The sequence below is a fragment of the Callithrix jacchus genome, chromosome 13 (assembly GCF_049354715.1).
Source record: "Callithrix jacchus isolate 240 chromosome 13, calJac240_pri, whole genome shotgun sequence".
In the NCBI taxonomy this organism is placed as follows: Eukaryota; Metazoa; Chordata; class Mammalia; order Primates; family Cebidae; genus Callithrix; species Callithrix jacchus.
Window position 1 is genome coordinate 19,323,960 of NC_133514.1, and position 9,011 is coordinate 19,332,970.

At 57.4% G+C, this 9,011-nt stretch overlaps 2 protein-coding genes and 1 long non-coding RNA gene across 10 annotated transcripts in view; all 3 read right to left on the reverse strand.

Annotated features, from left to right (window-relative positions):
- The window catches only part of BMP1 (bone morphogenetic protein 1), a 49,827-nt gene extending 49,188 nt beyond the window's left edge, over positions 1 to 639 (reverse strand). For all 8 annotated transcript variants that reach the window (XR_013525514.1, XR_013525513.1, XM_035270058.3 and 5 more), the window contains exon 1: positions 278 to 639. Coding sequence is in view for 5 of the 8 variants with exons in the window: in XM_035270058.3 (XP_035125949.2) it covers positions 278 to 425 (148 nt within the window). In the remaining 3 variants the exon portion in view is untranslated. The remainder of the gene's footprint in view (positions 1 to 277) is intronic.
- A 694-nt stretch (positions 640 to 1,333) lies between these two features.
- SFTPC (surfactant protein C) lies at positions 1,334 to 4,038 on the reverse strand. The gene is made up of 6 exons (XM_017963705.4): positions 3,965 to 4,038; positions 3,067 to 3,225; positions 2,598 to 2,720; positions 2,263 to 2,373; positions 1,759 to 1,909; positions 1,334 to 1,547 (listed from the first exon to the last, which is right to left on the reverse strand). Exons 1-5 carry the CDS (start codon positions 4,004 to 4,006, stop codon positions 1,769 to 1,771), a joined length of 576 nt encoding a protein of 191 aa, XP_017819194.3. The 5' UTR covers positions 4,007 to 4,038; the 3' UTR covers positions 1,334 to 1,547; positions 1,759 to 1,768.
- A 2,148-nt stretch (positions 4,039 to 6,186) lies between these two features.
- Positions 6,187 to 9,008, reverse strand: LOC144578938 (uncharacterized). Its single transcript, XR_013525535.1, has 3 exons — positions 8,903 to 9,008; positions 6,745 to 6,893; positions 6,187 to 6,338 (listed from the first exon to the last, which is right to left on the reverse strand). It is a non-coding gene; the product is annotated as an uncharacterized LOC144578938 (long non-coding RNA).
- Positions 9,009 to 9,011: the final 3 nt, after the last annotated feature.

The following is a 9,011-nucleotide window of genomic DNA, read 5'->3' on the forward strand; positions in this document are numbered from 1 at the left end:
CCTTGCCCGCAGGTTTTCCCGGGACCCAAGGAGACTTCCCCAGGAATCCTCTGGGAAGATGAGAGGCGGCGGCGGCAGCTTCCACCAGCAGCAAAACTTCAGTCCGAAAAGTCCCCCAAACCCCCCTTCCTCTCCCCCTCGTTCTTTTGTTCCCCACTGCATTGCCAACCAGGCAGCTCCCGGCTTCCCACACTGGACTGTCCTCCCCCAACCCCGAACCCGAACCCGCCCGCGCCTCCCCGCCTGGCCCGCCGCCGGGGGACCGGGGGGCGCTCACCCGCCTTGCAGGGGTCTTTGTAGTTGAGGGGCTCCGGGTCGTCCTCCTCCGCCAGGTCATAGGTGTAGTCGGCCAAGTCCAGCGGCCGGCCGGGACGCGGGAGCAGCAGCAGCCCGAGCAGCAGCGGCAGGCGGGCCACGCCGGGCATGCTGGCGGGGCGGCGGCGAGAGAAGCGGGCACTGGAGGCCAGGGGAGGGCGTCCCTCGCCCGCTCGCTCGCTCGATCGCGACGGCGACCGCGACCGCTCCCGCCCGCGCTCCCCGACCTCTTCCCCTTCCCTCTGCTCGCCTCCCTCCTTCCTGTCTCCCGCCCCCCGCTCGGCCCGCGGCTCCGCGTCGGTCCTCGGGCTCCAGCCGTCTCCCTCTCCCTTCCCTTCTTTTTCTCTCTTTCTTTCTCTCCCTCCCGTTCCGCCCCCCCTTTTTAGGGAAATGAGCTCGCTGGAGGGCGGGTTTTCGCCCGAGCTCGGCCCCCCTCGGGGCCGGGACTGTGCTCTGCCGGGCCGGGCCGCGCGCCAGCCGTGGCTGGGAAGGCGGGGAGCCGCGCGCCCGCGGAGGGGGCTCGGGCCGCCCGGGGCGCGGGCCGCGGGGCCGGGGCGGGAGCTCGGTCCCCCAGGGTGCCTGGCGGGCTGCCGCTCCCGATGTGCCCTCTAGCGGCGGCGTCCCCCGCGGACGCCCGGCCGAGCCCCCGCCCCGCCGCGGGACACGCTGTCAGTTTCTCGCGCCGCCCCTGCTCCTCGCCCCCGCCTCGGGTCGGTCTCTCAGCCCGCGTCTCCCTCGCTCCCCTTCTCGGACCCTCGCTCTCTCGCGTCTCGCTCTTTGCGCTCTCTCTCGCTGTCTCGGCGTCTCTCCCTCCTCCCGAGACGCCGCTGGAGGGCGCCGAAAGCCCGTGGATGGCTCCCGGCAAGTCCCTCTACCCCGCCGGGGTGGACCCAGTCCTTCAGTGCCCTGAGACAGAGGAAGAATGGCAAACCCCTCTCTGCTCCCTCAAGTCCCTTCCCTTTCTGGCCGGCCGCCGCCGGGGCAGCACTGCGTCCTGCGGGAAGATGGAAGCAGACCCTTTGCTTTTCAATTAGGCTGCTTTATTCTGTTGTGGCAGGAGTTCCCCGGCCCCTGGGCGCCACCTCCGCCCACTCCCATCCTCTCCCCAAATTCCCATTTCTCCAGGGCCTGTCCCCGCGGTGTGGGCAGAAGCAGCTTCTTGCCCGTCTGCAAAAGTTGCAAAAGACCCTTTTCTCTGGGCGTTTCCTGTCCCCTTGGGGCTTCCACTGACCCTGTGAAGCAAAGGAACGTTGAGGTTGGACAGAGGTTCCCGGTAGTGGGAAATACGGGTATGAGCCTCCCCTCCCCTGAGCTCCCTGAATGACCAGGCTTCAGTGGACGCCCCAGCGCCTGGTCAGCCTGAGCGCTCCTCCACTGCTCAGCGCAGGTGGCCCGAGGGCTCCTCCGCTGCTCATCAGGGTCCCTGGGATCACACCTGCTCACCTGAAGCGTTCTAGATGTAGTAGAGCGGCACCTCGCCACACAGGGTGCTCACAGCCATGCCCAGGAAGCCGGAGTCCCCTCTGGAGGGTGCTGAGCCTGCATCACGCCCCTCCTCCTGGCCCAGCTTAGAGGTTGGCATTTCGGGCTTGGCCTGCAGAAAGCATTCCATTTGGAATCTGGGAAGTGAGTTTCTATCCCATGTGCAGCCCGGATTGTCATACTTCAGGCATGTCAGGCAATCTCTCTGAGCCTCTGTTTCCTCACCAGGAAAGGGGGACTGTGCTGGAGTCAGAAGCCCCCAGGTGGTGAGTGGGCTCACCTGAGCCCAGCAGCTTGGCAGCAGGGTGGGTAGGAAAGGAGTCGTGCAGGGGAGTATGGAGAGGCATAGTCAGTCCACAGCCCACGAGGAACGGTACTTTACAGACGACAAATAGCCACCATTCAGACACTCCTCCCAGCAGGCCTGGCAGGGAGACAGCCCACTCCTTTCACTCACACACATACCTGGAAGTTCTGGACTTTTCTAGTGAGAGCCTCCAGACTGGGGATGCTCTCCGGAGCAATCTTCATGATGTAGCAGCAGGTGCCAGGGGCTGGCTTGTAGGTGATCAGGAGCTGGACACAGAATGCTGGCGATCATTCGGGGGTTCCTGCCCTGCTCCCTCCCTGATCCAGATCCTTAGCCAGATCTGTCTAGGTTAAGCACAGGAGTCATACTAGGAGGGGTTCAGGCAAAAAGGGCTGGAGGAGGGGACAGATGGATGTGAAGTGGCCTAGCTGGGTGGCTCTAGCAGAGTCTTGTCATTAATCCCAGGGTCAGGAGGTCCCGGCATACCCACCCGCTGGTAGTCATAGACCACGAGGCCTGTGGAGCCGATGGAGAAGGTGGCAGTGGTACCCAGATGCTCACTCAGGGCCAGGCGTTGCTGGGCTTCCGGGGCCCCAATGCTCATCTCCAGGACCTGGGAAAAGCGCACAGATCTGCCTGGTCTTCCCCTTTCCTAATCAGCCTGCAGTACCAATCCACATACTGAGACCTCTGTACTCAGATGTGCTTCCCTCTTTCCCGAGAGCTCAGGGAGGCTGAGTGGAACCAGGTGATGGAGGGAGTCAGCTGTCCTGCTGCAGGACAGGGGCCTTGTGGAAAAGCCTGGGCTGGGTTGCCACCTGGTTCCTGCCTCTTTCCTTCTAGCTGTGCCCCTTGCCTCCCCTCCACTCCCCTTGGACACTTTCCTAACGCCCATCCCACCCAGCCCCTCTGTCTGGCATGTCCTGTGCCCCACTGCTGCCCCATCCCACACCTCTCACCATCTCCGTGTGTTTCTGGCTCATGTGGAGACCCATGAGCAGGGCTCCCACAATCACCACGACGACAAGGACCACCACCACCACCACGATGAGAAGGCGTTTCAGGTGCACCGGGCAGCAGGGGATGCCAAATCGGCCCCGGGGAGCTACGGAGTAGTCCTGACAGGGTGGGGCAGGCAGGGAGACCGGCGTGAGGTCATGAGGGTATCCCCTCCTCTCCCTGCACAAGCTGGACACCCTCCTATGGCCACCTAGGGCTGGATAGCTGATGTGACAGATGGGCAGGGAAGGGCTGAGATTAGAGGAGGCTTCTTGAAGGAGAAGGCCTGGATTCTACCAAACACACAGACACACAGAAGCTGAGAAGCAGGGTCTAGTTTTGAGGGACCCCAGAGAGCCTGCTTCACCTGTCTCTTCCTGCGCTTACCCCAGCCCTCTGGCATCCCAGCCATGGCCAGCCCCTCTCTGTTCCCCAAGTGATCACCCCCATTAAGTAGGAGTGACATTTCCTTTGTGAAGTATCCCCTGACCTCTGGTGTATTTCATGACTTCTTGCTTGGGGCTGTCTACAAACAGCCCTTTCCATCAACCCCTATAGTGGCTCTCGGCCCATGAACTGCTTCCCAAGGGTCTCTGGCTTAGTGGTCTTGGTGTCCCCATGCTGACTTATCACAGCCCTACGTTAGTTGTGTGAGTGGATCTGGATAAGGAAACAGGGCAGGGAAGTTAGAGGAGGCAGGGCCCATCACACACACACACACACACACACACACACACACACACACTCTCTCTCTCTCTCTCTCTCTCTCTCGCTCTCTCTTTCTCTCTCTCTCTCTCTCTCTCTCTCTCTCTCTCTCTCTCTCTTTCTCTCTCTCTCTCTCTCTCTGCTCTCTCTCACCGGCGGGCTCTCCATCAGGACCTCTTTGCTGCCCACATCCATCTTATCGCAGGCGCTATGCTCTCCTCTCCTCCTCCTCCAGGTGTGACCAGGGCCTTATATGTGTCGGTAGGGAGAGAGGACAGAGGTGAAGGACCAGGCCCCCTGTGTGCCAGCCAAGACCTTGGCTTTGAAGCCTGTTTGTTCCTGACCCTCCAGAACCAAAGCCCAGATAAGCCAGCTGTGAGAGCCCCCAAGGGCCCTTGGCCCTGGCACATGAGTCCTCTTAGCCCCAGCAAGAGCAAACCTGGGTTAGCTGAGCAAACTTGCCCTTGGGGCATCTGCACCTCTCACTGTGGGTATCTTGTTGGCATGCCTGCCTTCCTTGCTGGCACCTGCCCCTGTGGCTTTCCTTGTTCTTCTGTCAGCCTGAACCTCTCGGGTGGCCAAGGGTTTGACCATCACATTTCCCAAAAGAATTTCTCCATGACTAGGGATGTGCTCCCGGAGGCGGGTTCTGGAGACAGTGCCTGTAGATTCTGAGGGGACTCGCTGAAGGCAGGAGGTGCTTTGATGTCAGTTTTGGGTATTTCATAAATGTATATTTCCCTGCAAGGGCCGAATTCCCACTTCAAGCACTCTTTCTCTCACCTTGCCTCCTCCCACACATCTAGTAACAACCTCAAACTTGCCCCCAGTCATTATTTTCCTAATTCTGGAAACTCTGTCCCCGCTGGTGGCAAGCTCTTACTCATGTGCAGTGCTTCCTTCTTTGCTGTGGGCATGTCTGTCAATTGCAGACTGTGCTGATAGCAGATTCCAGGTCTGACACTGTTTTCTTCCACCTGGACAGCCCTACACAGGGCTGGCTCTGGTCACTGGTGGGCTCCCAGTCTCCTTATCCTCGAATCAGCCACTCACCCTGTGGTCTACACCCCACCCCTCTAGACTCCCTTTCTACATCCTCTGATCCTAAATTTGCTGTGAGAATGCTACTCACCCAAATATGATCAACTTTTGGGACAGTCTCCTTCTCCGTTCTCTCGTACTGCTTTCCCCAAAGCCATCTCTGCGTATTCATAAGGCCACATCTGCCCATGACTTTGGGCTGACTCACCCTTCCTCTCAGCTCCCTTTCACTCTTTGGGCCAGGTGGTCTCTGAAGTCCCTTCACCTCCCAACTCAGGTGACTGAGGCAGAGTCCACGCCTCCCTCTTTAGGCCTTGCTCTCTTAACCTCCTTTCTTTTTTTTTTTGAGACAGGGTCTCACTTTATTACCCAGGCGGGTGTGCAGTAGCAAGATCACTGCTCACTGCAGCCTTGACCTCCTGGACTCTGGTGATCCTGCCACCTCAGCCTCCCGAGTAGCTGGGACTGCAAGTACATGCCGTCACACCCAGCTAATTTTCATATGTTTTGTAGAGCTGGGTTTTTGCCATGTTGCCCAGGCTGGTCTCGAACTCCTGGGCTCAAGTGATCTCATCCTCCTAAAGTACTAGGATTATAGACATGAACTACTACGCCTAACCAGCTCGTATCCTTTACCTTTAACATGCCACCTCAGTTCCTGTCCCCTGTCCTGGCCTCTTCCCACCTGAGCCCTGCCCTTCGGTCATGAGTTCCCCTGTTCCCTCTCCACCTGGAGGGTCTTCAGTCCTCAGGTTGCCTAATAGCATGGCATCCGAGCTGAGAGCCCCTGAGAAGCGAGACAGGAAGGGAGAAAGGGAAGGAAGTGTTTGCTCCCACCACCCTCCTCACCCCCTAGCTGCCCCTTTAAATATTTGCCTAAGACTCCAGCAGCCAGAGAGTGTCCTGGGACAGTGAAAGGAGGGGAGGGGTGCCAGGATGCGGGGGAGCCCGGAGAAGTGTCCTCTCAGCTCAGCCTCAGCTGTGTGCAGGTGCCAGATGTAGGAGACAGCTCTCCCGCAGTGCCCACCCCTGCCCTCCCCCCGGGCCCCCGCTCTCGCCCCCATCATCCTGGCAACATTGGGATTGATCAGCTGACTCACGAGTACTGGGCCTGAGCCATGTGGGCAGCTGGCCAGTGGGAGAGCCAAGCACTGCAGGCATCTCGGGGTCCCTGTGGGCATCTCGGGGAGGGGGCCATGCTGTCCTCATGTGGGACTTGTTCTTAGCAGGCATTGTGGGTGGGGCTTGCTGTCATCGCTGGGTGCTGGGAGAGGGGTCTCTTTCTTTGAAAGAAGCCTCTGCTCTTCAGGCCTTCAGTATCCCCTGCTTGTTACCCTTAGGCTGTAGCTGTCACAGGCTTTGTGGCTGCTGTTGCTGCTGCTTCTCCTCTTTCTTTCTTAAACCTGCGTTTTGGCTTGCTTGAGGGCTGGGGAAGGGTGCCTGCTTCCCGGAAGGCTCACACCAACCAGGTGGAGGTCTTGGGTTCCTTGGAGAGGGAAACACAAGAGTCTGCTCTTTAGCTGGGTGTGCCAACCTTCCCCCTCCTCCATACCAGCCCTCTCTGCAGCCTTCTCACTTTTTGGCCTTTACTTAAGCCATTTCTCCCTCTGTGAAAGCCCACCTCCAATCCCTCTCCACTTCTCTGGTTTTATTTTTATTTATTTATTTTTTTGTTTGTTTGTTTTAGAGACAGGGTCTCTCTCTGTTACCCAGGCTGGAGAGCAGTGACGCAATCGCCGTTTAATAGCTCACTGCAGCCTTGATTTCCTGGCCTCAAGTGATCCTCCTACCTTAACCTCCCATAGTTCTGAGATTACAGGCATGAACCCTGCATTCTAGCCTTCCATCTCTCTGAATGCCACCCACCCAAACAGGCCAAGAGCCAATGGCACCTGCTCTGTGACCTCACTCCAGTTCATGGTGCCCTCTGAAATCCTCAGCCTCTCTGTGGCACCTTCCACCTGCATTTGGCACACACAAATGTTCTCATCGGTGACATGGGTGCTTTTTGTTGCTCTATCTTCCAGCCCAACTGTGGACCCTGGAAAGGAAAGGAGCATGCTTCCTGCAGGCTTCGTTGAACATGCCACTGGGCAGGAAGCTCACAAACAGCCAACACTTAATGATAGTCGACAATGAGACCAACCCCAACAGCGGTCGGCAGTCCTCGCCTTCAATATGTGAAGGTCTCAGTGCTTCCACTGGCCAGCTCTGGGACTCAGCAGGAGTCAATCTGCTTTGCTGGGCATTAGTATGTTTGTCTGTGAAATGGGTCAGGTCCTAGCTGTCCACCTCACCACACTGTTGTGAGTACTGGATGACATCCTGGGTGTGAAATCCAATCATCATCAGCATCGTCTACTTCGTACTCTCGGGCACCTCTCACTAGCCAAGAATACAGCACAGACTTGCCCTCTCTATTTCTGGGTTGACCCCCTCCGAGAGTCGTGGGTGATGGACAGCACACGGTGGCCACCCCTTCTGCATAGGCCTCCCCATTTCCTCCTCCAGCCCCTCAGCTGCAGTGGTTGGGACAAGATTCACTTTGCCCTTTGTGTACTGGGCAGAGCCGTGCCAGGGACGGGTGGGGACAGTTGCCTAGCTGCCCCAGCCACCTCCCTACCCCCACTGTTTCCCTCCCCACAAGCTGGCATGGGGAGGGCAGCAGGGCAGCTGGATGTGTGGCAGCAAGTGGACATCAAAGGGCAGGGGCATCCCTGGCTGGGAGAACACAACTTAAGCTCAGACCAGAGAATCCCCTGCTGGCAGAGGCCGGGGACAGCTGGGGAAGCATTTTAAAGCCAGTGGTCTCCGTTCCCTGGACTGATGTGGAAAGGGCACGAGACTAGGAGCCCAGGCAGCTGACAGCCAGCCTTCCCTTGCCCTGAGCCCACGAGCTCTTAGGACAGTCAACCCCCTTCAACGGGGACCTAATGTGGTATAGAGCAGCAGTCTTCAAGCTTTTTGGTTTCAGGACCCCTCAATACTCTCAAAAAGTACTGAGGACCCTAAAGAGCTTTTGTTTATGTGGGAAATATCTATTGATAGTTGCTGAGAAATTAAAGTTTTATTTGCATATTAATTTAAAATATCAGTAATAAACCCATTATATGTTACGACTAAATCATATTTTTAATGGATATAACTATTTTACAAAGCAAAAAAAAAAATTAGAGAGGAGTGTCATTGCTTTAGTTTTGGAAATCTTTTCAATGTGGGGCTTAATAGAAGTGAAAAGGGTGAATCATGTCTTAACAACATTAGGAAAATTGTTCTGACCTCAGACAGTTTCCGAAGGGTTCACAAGGACCTCTCGTCTCCCAGGGGCATACTAGGAAGAGCCCCACATAGAAGGACGACCGTAAATGGCGAAGTTGGGCAGAGTGGGCGGAAATCCCTGCTGATACCTTTTCTTCCCGTGTAACAGGCCTCGCTTTTCTTGTCTGTAAAAGGGAATTACTATCGCCTGCCTCAAACGATGGAGAGGATGAAGTAAGGAAAGTACAGAGCACATGCTAGATGCATAACAAGCTTAGCCAGCCTCTTTTGGGGGGCCTCAGTTTCCTCGTTTGTTAGACAAAGGGCTGGACTGGAAAACATCCAACGCGCTCGCCAACTCCAACAGGCTGTGGCTGAGCAGTGAGAAACGTTCCAGAATTCCACATAGTCCCACTCCAGCTCCAGAGGCTGCATTTCCCTTCTCAGCTCATGCTGACACAAAGGTACATGCTGTTCAGCGGCGCGTGGAAAAACATGTGAATCCAGTTAGAAGCACACTTCAGACTCCTCCAGGACGCCCTTGTGCTTCTAATCTTGCCTGCTAACTTAGATATGCGTCTGTCACTCAAGACATGCCCATGGCTCTGCCCTGGGGATGTGTCTCTCCATGCAAAGAAACCCAGGTACCCAGAAGCACAGGGATCCCTCACCCCGAAGCGCCTCCACAAGGCGGTGTGTGCATGTGCCCGTGCACAGATAGGTGAGCACCGGCGCGCACGGTCGTGCCCAGCACACGGAGGCACAAGAACACGCTCACATGCTTTCACTTACGCGCAGCCACACACGCGTATGGCCCCAGAGACCGCCTGGTAGAGCACACAGCGGCCACTCCTCCCTTCGGCGACTCCCAGGCCCAGGCCTCCCCCCGCCGCCCCGCGCG

What these genes read in the sequence shown, in the direction of transcription:
- SFTPC (XM_017963705.4), bottom strand. Translation starts at nt 4,006, where the DNA reads ATGGATGTGGGCAGCAAAGAGGTCCTGATGGAGAGCCCGCCG. An exon ending in TGGTCTATGACTACCAGCGG is followed by an intron (nt 2,374 to 2,597) that starts GTGGGTATGCCG and finishes TTCTGTGTCCAG; the next exon opens with CTCCTGATCACCTACAAGCC. An exon ending in GAAAAGTCCAGAACTTCCAG is followed by an intron (nt 1,910 to 2,262) that starts GTATGTGTGTGA and finishes TGCTTTCTGCAG; the next exon opens with GCCAAGCCCGAAATGCCAAC.